This window comes from Trifolium pratense, linkage group LG5 (genome assembly GCF_020283565.1).
Source record: "Trifolium pratense cultivar HEN17-A07 linkage group LG5, ARS_RC_1.1, whole genome shotgun sequence".
NCBI lineage: Eukaryota > Viridiplantae > Streptophyta > Magnoliopsida > Fabales > Fabaceae > Trifolium > Trifolium pratense.
Window position 1 is genome coordinate 41015825 of NC_060063.1, and position 22965 is coordinate 41038789.

Sequence of the window (22965 nt, forward strand, 5' to 3'; positions counted from 1 at the left end):
CAAACGAATATGGTTGCTCATGCTCTTGCTCGAGCGGCTATTTCTTGGGCTAGTTTCCGTAGATTTGAGATTATTCTCTTATATATTGCTGGCTGGGTGTTGTCTCTTATATATTTTCTTAATCTGACACCTGCTTTAGGCTTGTCCCAAGGAAACAAAAATAGAAGGAACCTATCACTGCATCATTAAAAACCTTTCTTGGAAAATCCCAAGGGATAAAAGCAAGGATAAGGTAAAAGGAGTGCAATTGATTTAATGAAATCTAAAAGACGGAAGACCCATTAAATTACTAATATAATCTCCTTGAACGCTAGGCGGAACATTATCCCACCAATAAAAACCATCAACGTTGATGCCTAAAGCAGCCATTTTATCTGCACAACAGTTCCCTTCACGATAAATGTGAGTCACTCTAAAATGCACGGTTTTAGTTAACTCCAAGCAATTGAACCATCTATTACGGAGCTTCCAAGGGACAATGAGGGAGGACTTAAAAGCTAAATTGACCAATTGTGAATCGGATTCAAGCCAAAGATAATTCCACCCTTTTGAATGAGCGATCTCAATAGCATTCATAACACCTATAAGTTCAGCATGAAGGGCGTAAGAATTTCCAATATTAATAGAAAAACCTCCAAGAAAAGTAGCAGTATAGTCTCTACAAGAAGCAATATCGGGGTTACCCAGCGCTGAACCATCTGTGTTGCATTTAACCCAATTATAAAGCGGAGGATGCCACCATACTCCTTTGATGACAGGTGCATTGGGATGATGGACATTGACACTAAAAGTTTTCAAAATGACGAATTCCTGCATAGAAATGAAAGAAGCTTTTTTAGATAAATTGCCAGATAAAGAAACATTGGAGATAAATGTGTTGACTGCAGATCTCCAATGGATATATTTGCCCTTAAACCTGTGTTGATTCCTGCACCACCGTATAATAGTAAAAATATTAATAACTGCAACAATAACAATTTTACATTGAGAGTTCCAATTTTTGTTACAAATATCAAAAATAGAACTAACTGTACTCGTGTCAATTTGCAAAGAAATAACAGAGGCAAACCAATGCTAAATAGCCTTAGAAAAAGAACAATCACAAAAAATATGATGTATGGTTTCAGCATCCTTCCACAAAGATCGCATTTTGAGACAATATAACATCCTCTATGACAGAGAAGATCATCCGTAGGTAATCTATTATGCATAATTCTCCACATCAAACAAGATTCAGAAGGAGGAATATCCTCACACCAAATAATTTTAGCCCAAGGAATATGTTGCCCTATAGGCCTGTGAAACAAGTAAGCATCTTTAAAAGAAAAGACCCCACTATTAGAATGAATCCATCTCAACTCATCATTAGCTTTAGTAATGAGAATAGTGACAGAATTTAATAACGGCACCAAATTAGGATAGATCGAAGTAATAGGGTGAGGAATAAGCCAATGGTCATTAACAATAAAGTGAGCCGCCTTAGCATGTAAAAGAGCATGGGAATGTCGAGGAATATTCAAAAGGTCCACCAAAGGGTCACCCAACCAAGAATCTGTCCAGAAATTAATCTGATCACCCTTACCAAGTTGCCAACAAGTATTATTAGTAACATTAGATAATCAAATTCGCTAAAAACTAAAAAGGATGAATCCACGAACAAGCTCACAGCATCCGAGTTAATATCATAAAACGGCTCAATGTCTACAAATATGACAAAGCCTACAATTGATATAATAAAATCCAAGTGTCCGATATAGTCATGCCTCCGGATCTGCAACGTTGACGACTCTAAAGTCATTGAATCTGCTCGAAATTTGGATTGAAATAAATATGCAAATTTAAACAAAAAAACGCCGTAAAAAGACGGGACAAACACCGTACGAAGACGAGATAACAAACAACTCCGCACTAAGGTGGGACAATCGAAGAAATCACAAAGAAAACTCAAATGAAACATATGTGTAAATCACTTATTGAATTGACAAAGAAATAAAATAAAAAAAAAGAAGAAGAAGGGTGATTCCGGATCAAAATTGATCCTAAATCACCCCTCTCTAATGGATGAACCAAGAAAAAAGCAAAAGAAGAATTAGGGTTAGTGGCGGCTGAGTGGAGAATGACTAAGAAATACGTCGATCAGTAGGAGATAGGGTTCGATTCTTGCTAAGGATATTTTTTAACAATTTTTAATAATTAACTTACGGTTATATTAGGGTTACTTGGAGAAGTAATAACTTTTATATATATATATATATATATATATATATATATATATATATATATATATATATATATATATATATATATATATATATATATATATATATATATATATATATATAAAGAAATCTGTTTCGAAATCTTTTTATAAAAGTTTTGATATTTTAATACAAATTTATTATAAATAATAGTTTATGAAATTCATGTTTTTTTAATAAAAAAAATTATACTATGTAGAAACGTCATTTTTAACCGTAATTATCTTAATAATAATAACCAACTTAAAAAGCGATGTAAACAATATTTGGATAAAAGTGACTGCAAGGACTTCTCCTTGGATGGAGGGAGAAGTTGTTATTTTGCCCTCATCCCTGTCCCACGTATCAAGGGGAGTGGATATACTCAGATGACCACGTGTCCGTGTGACGAGGAGCACGCGTGAAATTTGCAAAATGACGTGGACGGTCAAGGCCACGTCCTTGTTGGACCGTCCTCGACGTCCTAGCAGGAGTGGATTTTGGTCATCTCTAGGCCCAGTCCAGAACAAAGATATTTTTTTTTCTATTCATAATAAATTTTGCTCCAATTATCATTTTTAATTACATATACCCTTTTATTTGTTAATTAATGGCAAAAAATTAATTATGTTTTTCAAAGTAAACTGAACAAAGATGGGATACCCGTTGACGAAATACCAATCCAAGTGCGAACTAAATTCCAAATATAACCGAAAGTACTACAAGAGATGAATAAGTGGTAGCCCGACTCGGCCACCCCACATCCAGAAACACAGAGATGAGCTGCAGAAGATAAAATGTCTTGAGTGACCAGGTTTGTCTTTGTGGGTAACCTATCATGTATTAAGCGCCACGCAAAGATGAATACCTTCAAAGGAACCTGGGGATGCCATATAAAATGCTTTGCCTCATCCACTGTAACCGAATCAATAGTAGTTAGAAGCTGATAAGCGCCCCGATCAAATGGATACCTTCAAAGGAACCTGGGGATGCCACAACCACCTATCTGAAGTCTGTATATGTAAATAAATGTTAGAGAGTAAAGACTGACACTCCCCCAACATCTACTCCTCTCACGCCCTCAGCTGTCTCAACCACACCCAAGCCGCCCCATCCATCCCCCACCTTAAAGAGAACATCTCAGCCACCGTACGCGATTTGGTCTCTGACAAGGCAAACAAGCGTCCAAACCGCTCACACAAAGGAGTCTCATAGCTGTGTTATAAAGAAAAGCAATTGTAACACAAAAATTTAGCTGTGTTATTAATCTTTTTTTTTTGTTAGGTAGTTTAGTAGCTAGAAAATCCAACTTTTTCATGTAACAATAATAAATATGTGTCCTTTTTTATATTTATCACCAATCCGGACCTTTTTTTCTTTAAGGGACCATTATGAAACCTAAAATGTCTTTAAGGGACCAATAGACTAATTAAACCTTGTTGTTATTATCGTTCAATAATTCAAATTACAATCTAATGCAAAACTGGTTGATGATTTTGTACTGATTTTAATTTAGATGAATTTTTAATTGTATGCATTGATTCTATATTAGGATAACTTTAGAAAAATTGATGTTGAATAAGTGTGTTTCAAAATCAAATCTGATGTCAATCTTTGTAATTATGTGGCTGCCCTTGATGTTTGAATTGCTGGATCAATGTCTGGAATTTTTCATAAGAGTTAGATAAAATTGAAGCTTAACGAAGTAAATATGTTTGAACTGAATTGAAGCTTAATGAAATAAACATTTCTCAGAGCTTTTCTTTACCAATTTGGCTGCTTGATGATTTGGTACTGAGTGTGATTTTGTACTGATGTTACTTGCTAGAATTTAGATGACGTTTTGAACTGAATGTATCGGTTCTTTTCTTAGGATAACTCCTATTTCGAAGCATAGGCTACTACACGACCTCCAGGCATTAAGACACATCCCAAACCCTAATAAGATGAGTCATAGTAGACCTTAAATCTTTATCTTTATCTTTATCTTTATCTTTATATACTAAAGGATGAGTTGTTTTGCTAACCTAATTGCCTTGCCAATTTGTAACCCTAATCTCTTGCCCAATGAACCCTTTACATCTTTGTATATTGGCCAATCATATCTTGCCATCTTTAGGTTTCAATCTTCACATTCATTCTAGGTTTAGGGTTATATTCTTATATCATCTTGCAGATGGCTTCATCTTACACATGGCTTATTATAATTCTTTGCATGTCTCATGTGGACCCTCCTATAATTGCTGGTTTTGTGATTGCTGGTTTATGCAAACCATTGACACAAGTGGTTTATGGAAACAATTGTGGTTTTATGATTACTTTCCCAATTTTTTTTCATTTGTGAAATTGTTTTCTCTCTCTTCCCCCCCTCTCTCTCTCTCTCGTACGCTCTCCCTCTTTCTCATCATCCCACAGTTTCATCTCTCTCACTCCCCATCTCATCCTTCACCATAACATCCACCTCACAACCTTCACCACCATCTACGAATCAATCGCTCGTCATGAGAGTGAGGGAGTGGCCGAGTGAGAGAAGATTTACCGGCGGGAGAGAAGTTCTGGCGAGGAGGAGTTCCGGCCGAGAGAGTTCTTGTGGCCGTTTGTGGTGACACGGCGGTGCTTGGCAACGGCGGCGACAAAGCTTCTTGCTCCTTCTTTCCTCTGGTTCGATCTTAATTTCTATGCTCTGTTTATTTTTTATTTTTTTTCGATGTTTACTTTTTTTGGTGAGGATGGTTGAAGATTGGAGGTGATGGTGATGTGTGGTGGTTATGGTAGATGGTGATGTATCTCCAAATTCATCTTCTAGATTTCATCTTTCTCAATTTGTCAATATTCATCTCTCTAATTGGTTTTCTATGTTGATTTTTTGCAGGCTCCATGGAAGGATAAAGCTCCTCCATGAAATTTGATCTTTGGATGTCAATAAACTCAGGTGACTAGAAAAATCTCATCTCTCTTTCAAACTTTTTCGTTTTTATTTTTATTTTATTTTTGCAGGAAGCATTCCAATGATAAAATTGAATTTTTATCAATTGGTTTATGCTTAATCAAACCCCAGATGAATTTTGTGTTATTTTGTGCAAAACAAAGACTTGCTTAATCTTTCGTTTTTTTAGTTTTCTTTCATATACAGATTTGTCTCTGTTTTGCAGCTAGGAAAATGGTGAAAACTGGCGACCACAACCTTTTTAATGGGAAGAGGTGAATGTTTTGCTATTCTATTTCTGTTGATTTAGATTAGATTTAACAAGAAAGTAGGTTATGTTGGACCTAATTATTTATTTTTGATGATTCAAGGTTATTATGTTTTTGAGTTTGATAAAATAGTTTCTCCTGCAAAATTGCACCAAATCCATTATCCAAGGTAGATTTTGGTGGTTTTGATTTTTGATTTTTATTTAGATTTTCAATTTCTGTTTTGAATTTCTTTGTAAGATTTGGTGAATCTCACCGCAGCACGTGACGTCACTCCTCTCTCCATTAACCAACGTAGGAGAAGGAAGAAGAAATTCTAGGGTTAGTAGTACAACAAAATCAAACCTTCATTCCTCTTACAATTTGCTTTTCCAGTTTAATCTATACATTTATTTCAAATTCAACTGATTCTTTCTCATTTTCTCCAAAAGTATAAATTCACAAAAATCTTAACAATATACAATGACTGCAGCATGATAATTGATCTGAGTCTGTCATATGTTCATGTCTTCATGTATATGTTATGATTTTGAGGTTTAAAACATGATTCCTACCCATAACAAGGTTTCTTCGTCGCTTGATTATTAAAAATTGAAAAAATTTCTGCCACTTTTGTGTTGCAGGTTTCTGTGACTGACTCACTTGGCTGCTATTGCGTTTGTGTTTTTTTTTTTAATTTGGCTCAGAACAAATTAAAGTTGAAGTAAGTATAAGCTGGAATTGTTGGTGAAAAATGTCTCAGCCTAGATACTAGATGAGCATGTATTTTATATTTTGACTAATGTTGAATGGGTAGAGTAGACCCGTTCTTTTCAAAAACCTTAATTTTGAATGAATCCCGATTAATTATTATTGTTGTTTTGAATGATTTTGATATTAATTTTGATTTATGTGATTACAGCTGTCACCAATGTCTTTCGAGGAGGTGTTTGAGTGTATGTTTGATTACATTGATAGGTTGTTTAACATGGTGCGACCTAGGAAGCTGCTGTTTATGGCTATTGGTTTGTGTTTTCTCTTTGTTTTGATTTGAATGTTAGTTTTTAATGGTTTTTTTGTTGTTGTTGTTGGTGGTGGCGAAGCTTAATTTTGAATTTTGGGTTTTGAATTGTATAGATGGTGTTGCACTTAGGGCTAAAAGGAACCAGCAATGGTCTACGCGGTTTAGGGCAGCTAAAGATATGCATCTGATGCGGTAGGTTGCGTAGCTTAATTTTGAATTTTGGGTTTTAAATTGTATAGATGTTGTTTGATTACATTGATAGGTTGTTTCAACAATATGCTATTGTTAGGCAATACTAAGGCTGGATTGGTGGGAAAAACAAGTCTGTTACTGAGTGAAAAGGTAGTTTTGACTTTGAGCGTAGGTTCATGAACTTCTCAATTTCCTTAATTCACCGTTTATTTAACTTTGGTTGATTTCATCCCTCTTAGGCCTTAGCTGCTCATACATGAATATTTTATTTTTATTTATGTTCTTTTGTTAATGGCATTGTAGTTTAAATACTAAAAGTCTGCTATACATTTATTACACAGGAGGGTTTAGAGCAAAAAGTAAAGATTCTGGAAAGCAATTTGAGTTCTTTTAGTGAGAAAGAGGTAATAACTTCTCAAATTTGCTACCTTAACCTTTTCTATTAAGTATACTCATCACCTAATTTGCCCGGGTACTTTTTTTTAAGAAAAAGGAAGTATCTGGATTTGAATAGAACAGTTTTTGGTGAATGTGAAGATGGCTATTGTGCACTATCAAAATTTGTTATCTTTCTCGCTTTCTTTTGGCATACCTGGCAACGGGAATGAATGACATGGAGCACACACAACAACGGTAGCAGCCTCCGATGTAGAGGTAAGGATTTCAGATCCATTCTATTTTGGTCCTCAATTTGTTTGTGATTATTCTTCTTGCTTCTACTCAGATGAAGTGTGACATAAAAACTTCAATCTCTGCAAAACTAATATTTTTATATTCTACAGATTTAGAATGAGTTCATAAATCGGTTACCATGCCGCATCAATTTCATTTATCATTAATTAGTTTCATTTGCGCTTCATCATTTATCAACTATCGGTTAGAAAGATCTGATCTACAGGTTGTTACTGTTGTTATTGGAGTTTTCTATGAATTTAGTTCCAAGGAACCGAGGCCGTATCTTCAGTTGGCGCCAAAATTTCATAGGGTTTTGGTTAATTCTAAGAATAATTGGGTTCTGATTTTAATTTTAATTTTCATTATGATTCATGAAATTCTAATTTTTATCAATAAGAAACTGAGGATGTTAGCATTGTCTGACCTAAAGCTTCAATCTTTCTTCTTTGTTGCAGGTTTGTGTATCTCATCTCAGCTCCATAGAATATTTCTGGTTCTACTTTAGCTAGATCTATCCATTTTGCTTAGGTTTGTCTTCAAAATCCAAACTTTATTTTTTTATTTTTATTTTTCATTCAAATTATCTGATGCAGTTTTTCTTCAAATCTTTGAAGCTTTTGTTTAACTGGGTTTCTTTGAAATTACTTAGAAAAAAGGTTCATTTTAAATTTCAGCTTTTAAAAATCTCTCTTTTAGGTTTGTCGAATGAAAAGGGTGGATATAGATTGTAAGATTTGAAATTTCTAGATTATTTGATGATTTATTTTCTAACATTTTCTAAGATTGTGCATTTTGCAGATAAAGGTGGATTTTGATCTAGCTTGAAGGTTTTGATCATCTGTTATAAGAGAGAGTTCCGACCGAGAGAGTTGCGGTGCTTGGCGATGGAGGTGATGAAGCCTTTTTCTCCTTCTTTCCTCCGGTTCGATCCTTCATTCGGATGATCATCAACAATCTATTGAAGAAGAGAAGGTAAAGAATGGCATATTCAAGTTGTAGAAAGTTTGTTGAGGGAATTGATATCATTGAACTGGACAAAGTGGAAATATGAAAAACATTTTCTTTTGGTTGATAGCTAAACCAAATTTAGATAATAGTTAGGGATTTGGTTTGTTGGATTGACAATTTTTGGAATTTTAACTTATTGTTTTCAGCCTTTCTAATTTTGTAGTTTTTTTTTTTTGTAGGCTTGATTTGTGGTATTTCTTTGATGTTAATACTCCCAAGATGAAAAGAGATCTCATGAAGCAGCTTTGGCGAAGTGCAAGGAGTTAGAAGAACAATTGCAAAGGTTAGACTTCCATCCAATATCATAAAGTTTGTAAGTACTGAAATTATGCATATTCTGCATGATCCATTCCTACTTGCAGGCATGTTCACTACATTAGTATTCATGTTGGTTTGAGTAAGATAATGTAGGATTAATAGTAGTATCAGCCACTGGTTTATAATATTGTTGGTAAACATGGTTGATTGGGGTGATTATCATCATATGTCTAACTAATCCAACATTAGGGTTAACTTTTTGCAAATGTTCGTGAACAAATAACCACATATTCTAGATTAGATAGATTCCACCCTTTTGTTTGTTTTATCATATCAGTAGCACAGATGTAGCAGTTTGAATTTGAGTATTCAGTTTACTGTGTTTTATCATGTCAGCAACACAGTTGCAGCAATTTACATTCAAATTTGCCAGTTTACTTTTTTATTACTGAAATGCATTCAATTTGCTTTCATAGTACTTATATTTCAATTCGAATTTTCATGTTTGCTCTTCGAATAAGTTCAAGCCATTAGTGTTTTCCCATTCCAATGGCACACTGCATCATTTTTCATTCAAGTTTTTCAATTTTGTATTGCTCATATTCCAATTCAATTTTTTCCTGTTTTCTCTTTGGTTAACCTTTTGAAAGTATCAGTGTTTCATCATTCCAATAACATAATATCAAACAATGTAAGCATAGATGATTCTAAATTCATTTTCAACCTACATGTGTTAAATAGTAAGAATCTAAAAATGTAAACATAGGTGATTATAAATTCATGTTCAACCTCCATGTGGTAGCCTTTGAAATGGATCTGCAATTTGTTAATTTGATTATAAACATTAGATTGGATGGCTTTGAACCCATTAGTAGTCCTTCATATTTTCCAAACATAAAATTTGTAATTAAGTGATTAATACTCAATCAAATCATGCTCTCTGGTCTGATCTCTACTAAATTCCAAATAAAACTAATACACTCCACACTCTATAGTGGTCCTTCACTCCTTCCTCTCCTCTCTATTTGAATATTTTGATGCATGTGTACATTTTCTTCCATTAGACTCTTTCTTTGCAATGATATCTCTTTTTGTCTTCTTATTCATTGTTTACTCCCATCAACAAAATTACTTCAACACTTCTTTTAATTCCAACATTATTATATTTCTTATAATTTCAATTTTTGCATGAAAATATTATTGGCAAAAAACATGTATATTATTGACAAAACATGAAATTTCACTAGCCAACTTACTAGCCAGCTTCATGTAGCCAGCTTCAATGATGGAAATGATGTTTTCTTCATTAACAAACTAAATAGGTTGATCAGGGTTGTTGATTGATGGGAATGGCTATTTGTTGATGTTAAATGGATTATAAACCTTGAACTTGATAAATTTCATGTACATCAACATTTCACAACCTAGCTTTTATAATAGATACATCAAGTTAATATGCCACTTAGTTTACTTTAGAAATTCTTGCATTTACAACCTATAGTTTTACATTAATATTAATAGTTCACTCAACTATTCCTTGCACAAATCTTCTATATTGTATAGATATGAACCATCGTTACAAATTGCATCCTGATGTTCGTCCTTACGCAATGATGACCAGGACAGGATATATGGAGTATGATCCCATGAAGGTAACTGTCCACGGATTCTTTCTAATATTATTTCTGTACTGCATATTGCCTATTCTTAATATTGCCTTCCTTATGTAGCCCCGAGGAAAGCTTCCAGAAATCTATGCACGTTCCATTGGTCAATACATGTGATACGGTTTTTTTGGAGGATGTTAACAAGAATCAGATTCAAGTTGGTGTGCACAAAAAGAGTTCTTCAAAAATTTATTTTACTGATGGCTGGTCAATACATAGGTGATACGGTTTTTCTGGCCAGTGGCGTGATATTTGCAAAGTCCACCATTTGGCTGAGGGTGTAACTGTGAGCTTTGGTGTCACTCAAGCATCCAACAACAGGATCATATACTTCAAGCTATCCCCTTACATTGGCATACGAACTACTCTCATTGCTCCTTCAACATCCAGCAAGCGGAAGAAATTTTATGAGACTCAGCATTTCTATATGCTCTAGGATCCCTACTATCTTGCTTTAGAACTATCTTGCTTTTATTTATTTCTGAACCTATGTTGTAATATCTCTGCCAAACTTGATTTTCATGCTTTTAGGCTTGGCCATTTTGAGCTTGTGCTGTGCTTGCTCTATTTTGCTTTAGAACTATGTTGATTTTCATGCTTAAGAGCTTGGCCATTTCGAACTTGTGTTGTAATATTTCTACAAGACTTTATTTCCCTGCTTTTCATAGTGCTTGCCCCAATGCTTGCTCTTTTATGATTGATTTCCATGTTCTTATCACTCTTAGAACTGTCTTGCTTTTATTTTCATGCTTGCTTGCTCTTTCTACTTGACCATGTTGTAGTATCTCCACTAGACTTGATTTACCTACTTTTCAAAGTACTTGCTCCAATGCTTGCTCTTCTTATATCATGAGCAATGAATGATTTTGCACTTAAATTGCTATCACTAACTATTTTTGGTACATAGCATCCATGATTCCCAACAACCATGATTATTATATATGTGTCCTTCTTCCAAACCCTTGCCATGCCTCACTTGGCATTCCACTAAATGAATCAATTTGATTAATCTCTATATGCTTATGACTAACTTCTTTTTGACTCATAACATCCATGATTGGCAACGACCATGATTGGTATATATATCTGTGATTATTTTTGAATTATTGTTTAGAGGAAGAGAGAAATAGATTGAGTCTATGTATTGATGTTTTTCTTTAAACTATATCCTAATGTACTCTTGCATTCTTATTGTGCATTGAAACTTTTTTTTCTTCATATTGTCGTGATAATGATAATTTGTGGTTGTTTTTGTAAATTGAATTTGGCTTCATATGATATAATGAGATTCACCTAGAAAAGTCTTATACATTGAAGGTTGATGAGAGGAAAGGAAGGCAGAAATAATTCTCATATGTTGAAGAATACACGAATTGGAGGAATTCTATTTTGAAACTTGCTATCATGTCCTTCACAAAATTCTTTTATCATCATAATATACAATTGCTTCTCCTACCTATATTTTGAATAGCACTCCTATGTCCCATAACACTCCTATCTATTCTCAAATAGTAGTAATCTTCTTTCTATAAATGTCATGGGTCATGAAAGTTCCATTATAAAATTCGGTGTGATGATTTACTTGAAGTCTGCATATGGTCTGCATTTATGTTTGCAATGATCAATTATGTTTAACCCACTTAATTGAGATTAAATTATATGATGCCTTTAATTTTAAACATCCTATATTTGCAATGATATATTATGCTTAACTCACTTGACGTTCTGCCGAATGAACCAATTTGATTAATTTTCATATGTTTATGACTAATTTCTTTTTGGCTCATAGCATCCATGATTGGCAACAACCATGATTGATATATACATGAGGTTCTTGCCAAACCCGTGCATCGCACGGGTCGGCGTCTAGTTGATCTAAAATGTAAGACAAGATCAATACTAGGGATGTTGTAATCCTCCTCTTGAATTCCTGAAAACTCTCCTTAGATTCATCTAACCACACAGAAATGTTGTGGCAAGTGTGAGTGGTTAAGTCCCACATTGCTTAGAAAAGTGGAGGTTGAACACTTTATAAGTGAGATGACCCATAAACCTAACACCTTAAGGTTTTGGGTAAGAGTGTGGTGTCCAACTCACTTGTAGGCTTGTTCTTAAGCCCAATGTGGATGATCCCCGGCTGCCCCCTCGTGATGACCCAACAGTGGTATCAGAGCCGATGGTTCGACGAAGGGTTGAACTGACTCCTTGTATCGAAAGTCTTCCTGACAAAGGTGGTCAGGCGACGAGTCCCGTGGAGCAGTGTGGCTTACGGCGGTACAAGTGTAGGATGAAGAAAGCTTCCGCTTGAGGGGGAGCATATCCAAGAGTGGATGGACTCACACTTGAGGGGGATATTGTTGTGGCAAGTGTGAGTGGTTAAGTCCCACATTGCTTAGAAAAGTGGAGGTTGAACACTTTATAAGTGAGATGACCCATAAACCTAACACCTTAAGGTTTTGGGTAAGAGTGTGGTGTCCAACTCACTTATAGAGTTGTTCTTAAGCTCAATGTGGATGATCCCCGGCTACCCCCTCGTGATGACCCAACAAGAAAGACCTACCCTTACTCGTCTATTGCGTCATAGGCAACACAATATTTGACAAACACTCTTCAACTTCTTATATTGCCCCACCAAAATTAAGGAAACTACATATCTTACCTAGGCAAATTCTTAACTACCCATTTCACTAAAATGGGCAGAGTGACCCATCCCAGTTGGCACTAATCAAAACCATTCATTTTTTCATCTATTATTTATGTTATAGAAATATATATTTTACAATATTAGTATGTTAAATTTGTATAATTGCAAAAACATCCACAAATTTTTCATTCCACTAAGGAAAAAATATACAATCACAAGCAGTGAAATAATATTCTTAATATTCTGCAAACACAACTACAAGTTCAATCTACAACTTCAGTTCAATGAGCTCCTAGGGGATCCTCTTCTTCATGTTTGCAAATGAACTTCTTCCTTGTTTCCAACTAAACTATAGTACTCTGCTTCTTTTTCATTTTCGTTTTTGTATTTGTCTAATTTTCGGATCTTAATATGCAACAAACTGAAACGAAGAATTATATGACATCTGTAGATCATGATTTTACGAATTTAACGCCACAAATTTCGTGAATTTTCGACAACCATGGATAGAGAAATCAATGAAAAACCTTTGTTTATGGGATTCACGAATTGCTCCTTAAATATCATGTTTTGATATTTAAGACTTGATAATTTTGTGTTAAAAGCATTATAAATTGTATTCCGGTCGAAACACACAAAAAATCGTGTGAAACGGGGCTAAAAAACGAAAGATATCGATTCCGGGTCGTGATCCACGTTTTGACCCGGTTTCTGGTCGTGGATTGACCCGCCAGAGGTTGAAGATGGTACTGTTCATTAGCGTGTCAAGCCCACTTGCAGGTTAGAGAGAGTGAAGGAGAGTGTGATCGCTACAAGTGTCCGTTTTTTATGGCTTTTTTTTACGTTGCACTCTATTTAACGAGCTTTATTTTTTATGACACATTTTTTTTTAAAAATTCCTGCTTTAAAGTTTTTATAAAATATAACATCTTATATTGTTCAAAAATATAACACCTTATATTTGTAATTAAATATTAAATACTTTCACAATTTTTAAGGGGGCGTTTGTTTCAAGGTTGTTAATTTTACTCTCAGGAATCATATTCCCAGGAAATAATAATGGGAACTTTATTCCCAGGTATTTTAAAAAAAATATGTTTGGTTCATATTAACTACATTCCTAGGAATTATTGATAAAAGTGGGTAAAAGAGAAGTTATTGGAAGTTATTTAAAATGTATTCCCATTTTCATGGGAACTTTTCTTTCCCACCCATTTCCTTGGGAATAAAATCATGGGAATAAGAGAAGTTATTGGAAGTTATTTTATTCCAAGAAAACTTCATATCCAGGAATAATTTCATGTCAAACTTGTAACAAACATGAGTATATTTATTCCAACCCATATATTCCCAGGAATATTATTCCTAACCTTGAAACAAACACCCCCAAGTGTCTTGCATTTATTTCTATTTGTTGAAAACTCAAACGTTTGCTCTCTCCCATGGCAAAGGCTAGGCGTAGCAGTACGCCGGTACTCCCTTTATTTGTCAAAACAAATACCCTGTAATTCTATATACTCTATTTTTTTTAACAATATACTTTAATTTTTTTAGTTTAATTGTTGTGCATTATTAGTCTAATATTATGTTACACATGTATCTAATAATGTGTTGTCACGTTATTTAATACTTATGTTGGTATTTTTATCATATAGGATAAAAAATATGAATTTTTACAAATTTTTATCATATCGCATAGATAAAAATATGGTTTTGTAAAAAAAAAAATGTTTCGTTAAATATAAGTACACAAAATATACAATAATTTTAAAGTATTCACGAGTTTTCTCTTTTTTTATAAAAAACATTCATTAAATTTATTTTTTATTAAATACACAGTTTCATTTGTATCTTTATTGAATAAAATCAAATAATTCATTCCAATATTAGTGCATTAATTAAAGAGACCTATTTTTCATGGTAGTCGAGGGTCAGTTTTCGAATAAAACATAAAATTTTAGAATTATTAATGAGAAACATAAAAATATTTATTTTTAATTCCACGTCAGCTAATTATAATATTTTTTAAAAAAAAATGTTAAAACTATTTTAAGAAAAATATATATTTTTTAATTATTTAATTGATCATTGGTTCAAGTTAACATTTTTGTAAAAAAATGAAAAAAAAAAAAGAAGAAACAAATTTAGTTGGTTTTTAAAATAAAAATTAACAAAATTTTAGTTTGTTCAAAAAAAAAAAAAAACAAATTTTTACAGAAAACTTTGTTTAACTAAGGATTGAACTCACAACTATGAGTGTCAACCAAAAAAAAGTTACCATTACACGGTTGTATTATATTTTTGATATATTATACCTTTTAAAAAAAATTACCTGATCTAACCTGTTGATCAGAAGAGGTTGATGGCCAACAAATCGTCTGTTGAGCAAGTAGTTGATCCATCAGAGGGAGGTTTGTACCTACAGGCGCTCCGATGCTTAAATCAGTAAGAGCACAAGAGATACAAGAAAGAAAGAGTAGAATGAATTCAATATCTGGCTCTCATGTACATGAGAGCTTATATAGTTGCCCTAGTGTTGGGCCAAAGGTCACCTTAATGGGTCGTGTTGAGCAGCCCATTAAGAGCGACTGCCAGGATATTTTTCCTGGATTGTGGGAAGAGTAGTTACTTGATCATATCCTGTTGAGCTGTTCCACGATGCAAGGATGGCGGATAAGCTCAAATGAACGCGCCGTCCTCGAGTAGAAGAGCACGTGATAGTCGTGGTGTGATGCCGTGTCGAGGAGGCCACGTCATGTGTTGACGTGGACGAGGAGGCCATGTGTTATTGGGTCGTCCTCTTGTAGTCCGAGCAAGAGCAGATTTGGGCCAACTCTTGGCCCAGTTCAGAACATTACCATACTTGGTTCATATTTTTAAATTGGTTTAATCAAGGATTGAACTCGCAACCAATAATTTAAAAAAAATCAATTTACCATCATTTTTTTTTGTTGTGTTATATTTTTTATGCATAGACTAAACCAACTTTAATATGATAGTGAAATTGATTAAACATTTGAATTTCGACAATAAGACATTTCAATCTTGTTAATTTAAACTTCACATTTATAATAACTGTTAGTCCAAGTTAGGTTTTTTTTTTTGTCAAAAAAGAAGGAACAAATCTAATTATTATTAATTTTTTGACACAAAAATCTAATTATTTTTAAAATAAAAATTAATAAAATTGAACAAAAAAATTGCTTTAACAAGACTTGAACCCACAACCTCTTCATTGTACAACAAATTGAGTAACCGCTGCGCCAACTGTGTTAGTTATGTCTCTCTTTCGTATCCTAATATATATACGTTAAAACCAACGACAGAAAAGAAAGTTCATCCTCAACCTCTAGCGGGTCACTTTGACCCGAATTCTGATCCGCCGCAGATCTAGATCTCGCACGTTACAGGCTAATTTTAACATAAAAAACCACATTTAATAACTCATAAACATCATACAAATAATTTCTAATACATTTTTTATTTTAATTTCAATTAAAAATGTGTTAAATCAAATACTAAAATCAAAATTTGTCATAATTTGAAGAACAAATATCCAGATTTATTGAAGAACTACTCAGATTTGTTGAAGAAAATACCCGAATTTGATATATAAACCATGTTACCCATTATGCAAGAGAAAAATTTGGATAAGAAGAAAGAGATGCATTTAGAGAAGAAGTAAAAAGAGATTTTTGAGAATACTAAAGATGCACTTCAAGAGAAAGAAGATGGAAGAGAATGGATGAATGATGCGTAAAAAACAACATGGGTGTATTTACGATTTTTAAAAGTTGTGTTGTCACAATTGAGAATTAACTATGTTTTTTTTTTTTTTTTTGGTCAGGTAGCCTAGTGGCTTGAAATTCCACCTTTAAAGATGGATAAGTGGAGTGTCCAGGGTTCGAACCCTGGCTCCTGCATATAAAATGCTGATGTCCCAACCAATTGAGCTAAGCTCATGGGGACGAATTAACTATGTTTTAATAATATTATAAATGATAATTTGGTGGACCAATATAATTAAGACACTTAAGATGGGTCACCTAGCCCAATTTTATAAAATGGGTAGGCAAGTTGTCACCTCTTACCTATTGTGTCAGGGATCTTCCACATCAAAACTGCTTCGACTTTAAACGAATCCACTAATATCCCATCTCTATATTAATCACGTGCCCCAATAATTAAAATTCACAAAAATAGTTCTAAAATGAAGGAAATAGAGTTAAGTAGCTTCATAAATATTTGTTACATACATTCATATTTTGGTCAAAATTTCAATCCTAAAAGTTTATAAATAGATTTACTCTAAAAACTTTTTCGTTCCTACAATACATACACTTCTGATACCTTTAAAATAACCAACTTTAACGAATGAGTTGTTGAATAAGGAGTCTATGGTTTCAAATTTCAAACAACAGCTTCTATATCATCTGTAAATTCATTGTCATTGTCATTCAAAACATGTGAAGCCAACTCAAGATGGAGAGCTTCTTCTAGTTGACATAATACATACCCCATTGATGGTCTGTTAACCCGACGCTCCTCCAAGCACTTCCATGCCAACTCTAAAACCTTGTTTAGAGAATCCATATTAACTTTTCCAATCAAATATGGATCTACCATTTCATTGAAAGTACCTTTTTTATGGCAGCTTAATGCCCACAGTGCCAAATTCATCTCCTGTGTCTTACGGGCATCATCTAAAGCAGGCTTCCCACATATAACTTCAATCAACACCACCCCAAACGAGTAAACATCCGATTTCTTAGTGAGATACTTAGTCCAAAAATATTCTGGATCAACATAGCCAAAACTACCCTTTACATTGGTTGTAACATGGCTTTTATCAAGAAGAGGACCCTTTTTTGATATACCAAAATCCGCAACTTTTGGCACAAGATTTTCATCCAAGAGAATGTTTGTTGTCTTCACATCACGGTGAATTATGCTCTGTTTAGCTCCAGTGTGAAGATATAAAAGTCCCTTTGCAGCCCCTAAACATATCCCAAGGCGTTGCTTCCAAGATAGAGGAACAAAGTCCCTACCATATAGATGACTGTTGAGCGATCCATTTGCCATGTAATTATATACCAGAATCAGTTCTGAGTCTTCATTACAACAACCTACAAGAGATACAAGGTTTTGATGACGAAGACCAGACAACAACTCAATTTCATTTTGGAATTCACTGAGTCCTTGTCTAGATTCAGGATTTGCTACTTTGATGGCTACTACTTTCCCATTTTCTAGTTTTCCTTTATACACCTTTCCAAATCCTCCTGCTCCAGTAATCAGCTCAGCATCAAAATAATTTGTTGCTTGTTGCATCTCAGGCAAAGTATAATGTCTCAGAAACTTAAAACTAGTTACTGATTTCTTCTTCCTCCAGCGACCTTTCAAATAACAAAATGATAGTCCACCAAATGCTAGAAACGCCAAAACACACACACTGCAACCAATTAAAATGACAGCCCACCAAATCCCTAGTTTTGTACTTATTTTCGAAGTTTTTTTTGGTGAATCTAAAACACTTGCCTCATTTTCTGGTAAGTTAGAATAAAAGCCCTCAAAAGAAGAAAACTCGTTCAATCTACCTGCATTGTTGCTAATTTTCAATATTTCAACACCATTCATGATTGCATCTAACGTGTCTGCCCTCGTATCAGGATCAACACTCACACTCACTTTGAAAGTATTTCTTGAGGAGTAGGAGATGAAGTCATGGTAATATGGGACAGCAAGTCTTCTAGTTTTGGATGAGAGATCAAGACTTCTAACCGCAAATGCTCCATTTATAAATAAATTGAAAACCATTTTGTTGTTCAGTGAATTGTTAATTATGTCACAGAAATGAACCCGAACAAAATACATGAAGTTTGGATCTACATTAAAGATCCAACTTAAGTCGTATCCTTGTGATTGTGACTGTGATGCAATTTTCAAGGCTCTGGCCGTGGCATAAACCGATGGTGGAGCAGCAACAGAATACTTTATTGCAGAAGGGTTTGTAGATACGAGATAAGAACTAGTGGAGGTGTTTATGGGGTGGCGGAAGTAATATTCATCATTCTCCCAAGTCCTTCCAAGGGTGTCACTCAAAGTTGCACCTCCAATATTCACTCTGTACACTGTTTCAAGGGCAGACTTTGAGAATTGTTCAAAAAAGCCTGATGGATTTAGAGTTACTACTATATGGTCAAAGAAGAGCTCATCTGATATAGAGATAACTTCTATGGCGTTAACAAAGACAAGTGAATTGTTTAGAGGGATGAAAGTAAGTGATAACTCGTCTGATGTAATGTTGATCGCGTACTCCTTCTTAAAATGAGAGTTCGTATAGTTTGCAAAAGTGAAGTTATCAAGAAGCACAAAACTATCAGTGGTTACTTTTATTGAGGCAAAGGTCATGTTTGGGTTGGAATCAGGAAAAGGGTGAAAATAGAGACGGATCCAATGTCTCCCGTGTTGTTGAATTTTGAATTTATATGATGCCTTTTCAAAGAAGAGTTGAGCTGAATTATAGAGTGGTGAAAGTGTAGTGTTGGGTTTAGAAGTAACAGCAATAGATTTATTGGCTATTATTTGAAGGTTGGAATGATTAAATTTAAATTCAGGTATGAAAGTTCGACCCTGAAAAGTGATATCGTGGGAAGAACCACAAGCGACCAAATAATTATCAATTGGAATGAATGATGAGGCAAATGATTTGTTACACGCCCCGAATAGTAAAAGAATTAAAACAAAAGGTGTATATTTTGGCATTACCATGATTGTTCCTTCTATAGAGTATATATTGAGGAAATGAAACAAAATAGTTTTGCTAAAACCACAGTAGTAAAGTCTGTAATCTACAATAGCAGATTGAAAGTTGAAACCCAACTTCTAAGTTATTTAGCTACCAATGCTCTTGTTATATATAAGCTTTGTTTGAACATATTCCTTTAATCCACTACTAGGAAGATAGATTAAACATTGTTTATTGTTATAGTAGTAAAGCACTACAAAACATGATTTTAAATTGTGCTTATATGATTAAGCTATAAATCTTGCTGTTGGAGGTTAAGAGTCACACATCGGTCGTGAGATATCTGAAAATATGTTTATAAGTGGGGCAATCCTCACCTTACTATCGGTTTTGTAAGATTGAATTAAACTCAATTCCGAATTTTAAAATGATATCATAATACTCTTTTGGATCTGTTGGGTCACATATTTGAATCCCAATTTCCAAATATTTGGATGATTTGAAAACCAGTTCAATCCAAACAACATTATATATAGACACACGTTATATATGTCATGCTTTTGTATATTTAATTGCAGTTAGTCGTCTCCAATGTTAAGGAAATAAAACAATAAAAAAAGAAAAATGTTGAACACAACACAACAGGCATTTGTCGGTAAAATGCAAAAAAATTTAGAAAAGAGTACTACAGTACGATCGGCTACTGTGGGCCCATGAAAGCACCGCACCGTTTAGTCTACGAGATACGTACACACATTCATTTGGATAGAACTTTTAGACGCGCACAAGGATTTTCACCACCGCCGGCCCTAAAACTCTTTTTGATTTTCTTCTTCTTCTCTCACCCATAGAGGGGTGGTTTTAGGTCAATTTTTGGCCTAAAATCACCCATTTACATTTTTTTCTTCTTGCTTTTTAATACTAATAAGTGATTTTCACATAGTTTAAGTCTTATAGTTTTGTTTTCATCTTTGCGATTTTATCCTTTGTTTTGATTTTCAGTATTGTTGTCCCGTCTTAGTGCGGAGTATTGTTGTCCCGTCTTTGTGCGGTGTTCATTTGTTTCAGGTTTGAAGATTAAGGTTGATCCAGTGCAGATCCAATCAATGACTTTTGTACCATCAACGCTACAGATCCGGCGACATGAATGTTCCGGAAACTTCAATATAGTCAAATATGTAGGCTTTTGCAATATGCCGTTTGATGCTATTAACACGGATGCTGTGAGTTTGTTCACAGATTCATCCTTTTTGTTTTTAGCGATTTTGATTTGTATTGCATCGATGTACTCTTATCAATTTGAATGAATGAATATCTTTTATTTAGTAAAAAGAAAAATTGCAGTTAGTCGTATTTTGATTTTTTCATGAAAGACTGGAACATTTGTTAACTCATACAAATTAGATGGGTGCTTGGTACTTGGGGAAACAAACATTTTTTAATTATGAATTTTCCCAGAAACAATTAAGCAATAGCTGGAATTTGCATCTGTGGAATTTTTCCTACTGTGCGCAAATTAAGGAGTATCTTAAAATTCCTAACGATCAATTATATATATATATAAGTTTTCAATTTAAGGGTGGATTTTGTAAAATTTGTATTCGTTAAAACGTTATTTAGCGGTGTAACATTACTCAAATGTTACACCGGTGTAATTTGATCGCTCCCCATATATAGATATATATATATATATATATATATATATATATATATATATATATATATATATATATATATAAAACATATTCATTCATTCGAATTGATATAATACATCAAATACAAATTCACAAACATCCAAGTTAATAAGCAACATGCCTAATATAAATAATATGATAAAATTAAGGCTTAAATATAATTTTGATCTATGAATGATTTTAATTTCGCTCCCCATAAAAACAAAAAATTGATTTATACCCTTGCTATTTTTTTAAATTTTAAAAAGTCTTTATATTGAGTTTTTAGCTTATGTGGCTAATTTTTGTTGACATGCACATGCCGACTATTTTAAACTAGGGATAAACCCGTGAGTTGCACGAGTTTGGTTAAAATATATAATTAAAATATTTTTATAAATGAAAAATAATAATTGTGATAAGTATAATCACATATAGTTAAAAGATAGATACTAACTTAAAATATGATTATGTTTCTATATATATAAAAAAAAATGATTATGTTTAATATTAGTATATGTATAAAAAATAAAAATAGGTTGTTTAGAAATATGAGATTTTTTATTGATTTATATCGTAATTTTGTTTATATTTTAATATAATAAATCTCTTATAATATTTTATAAGTTTGAAATGATACATCATATTTTAGTTTAATAGTGTGATCGTATAAGATCGTAGTTTTCTTTATATAAGTTGCAATTGTATAGTCACATGTCACTTTGCTTTTTATTTTTTATGTATCCATTATTTTATTTTCAATAAGAGTTGGAGGCATACATACATAGTACATACTTTTTTTATCACGTGATCTCATTTTTTGAAAATTACGTATAAAATAGTGTAACGGCTTACTTCCTTCTATGAAATTTAAAGTACCAAATAACTTTTCTACTTATTATTTTTTGTTGATGTAAGTTTGGATACTAATTTCATATATTTGAATTTAGGTTTAGTTATTTAGCGTAAAGAAAGTTTAGTATTTTAGACGAATTTAACATGTCAACTTATTATTTGCTTAAAAAAGTGATATTATTTTTATAAATATCTCACTTTTTTTTTCTTCAATCCGTAACTTACACATTTTTTTAATACTTTAGAATATGTACTTATTTTATTTAAATAGTTAAATTATTATTATTATTATTTAAATCAAATTAATAATTTTGGAAATTTTAGTAAATTTCAGAGCACATACGCGCACACACTATATTTTGACGTATGAGCATTGATAATTGATGATTTTCATTTTTTCTTGAAAAATTATAACTATTTACTCTACTCCTTCATAGTTCATACAATTTAAGGTCTCTCATCTATAAAAATATATAAAGGGGATAAGGGAGTTTGGGCTGACTTTTTTGTGGTCCATTTTGCCCTTCACTATCATTTGAAATAACACTTAACAATATATATAATAAGGATACTTGAATTTGAGATAGATTTTTCATTATTCCATAATTTCCCTTAACTTCCTATATGACTTTTTAATTATTTCATAATTGCTCTTAACTTCCTATAACTACCATTTTTTTGTACATAAGTTAGACACAGGCAGGGGCGGAACGCGCTTGTCTGGCCCGCTAGTATTTATAAAAAAGATGATTCTTTTTTGTTATAATAATAAATTGATTTCTATTGAAGTTTCTTTTTTGTTAATTTGAT

General features: G+C 33.2%; 1 protein-coding gene and 1 long non-coding RNA gene across 21 annotated transcripts; one reads left to right on the plus strand and one right to left on the minus strand.

Annotated features, from left to right (window-relative positions):
- Positions 1 to 4423: 4423 nt before the first annotated feature.
- LOC123883849 lies at positions 4424 to 10936 on the plus strand. 20 transcript variants are annotated; one of them, XR_006800485.1, is made up of 15 exons: positions 4441 to 4898; positions 5110 to 5169; positions 5390 to 5438; positions 5535 to 5601; positions 5694 to 5753; positions 6056 to 6135; positions 6334 to 6436; positions 6549 to 6627; positions 6698 to 6777; positions 6969 to 7281; positions 7758 to 7830; positions 8085 to 8274; positions 8490 to 8593; positions 10132 to 10220; positions 10299 to 10936. It is a non-coding gene; the product is annotated as an uncharacterized LOC123883849 (long non-coding RNA). The 20 variants fall into 20 exon arrangements; XR_006800500.1 differs by having other exon boundaries at positions 4712 to 4898; positions 5354 to 5438; positions 6725 to 6777; positions 6969 to 8274; XR_006800497.1 differs by having other exon boundaries at positions 4713 to 4898; positions 5371 to 5438; positions 6725 to 6777; positions 6969 to 8274.
- A 5773-nt stretch (positions 10937 to 16709) lies between these two features.
- On the minus strand, positions 16710 to 19825 carry LOC123883851 (receptor-like protein kinase THESEUS 1). The gene has a single exon (XM_045932789.1). The coding sequence runs from the start codon at positions 19648 to 19650 to the stop codon at positions 17290 to 17292; it is 2361 nt and encodes a 786-aa protein (XP_045788745.1). The 5' UTR covers positions 19651 to 19825; the 3' UTR covers positions 16710 to 17289.
- Between the last annotated feature and the right edge of the window lie 3140 nt (positions 19826 to 22965).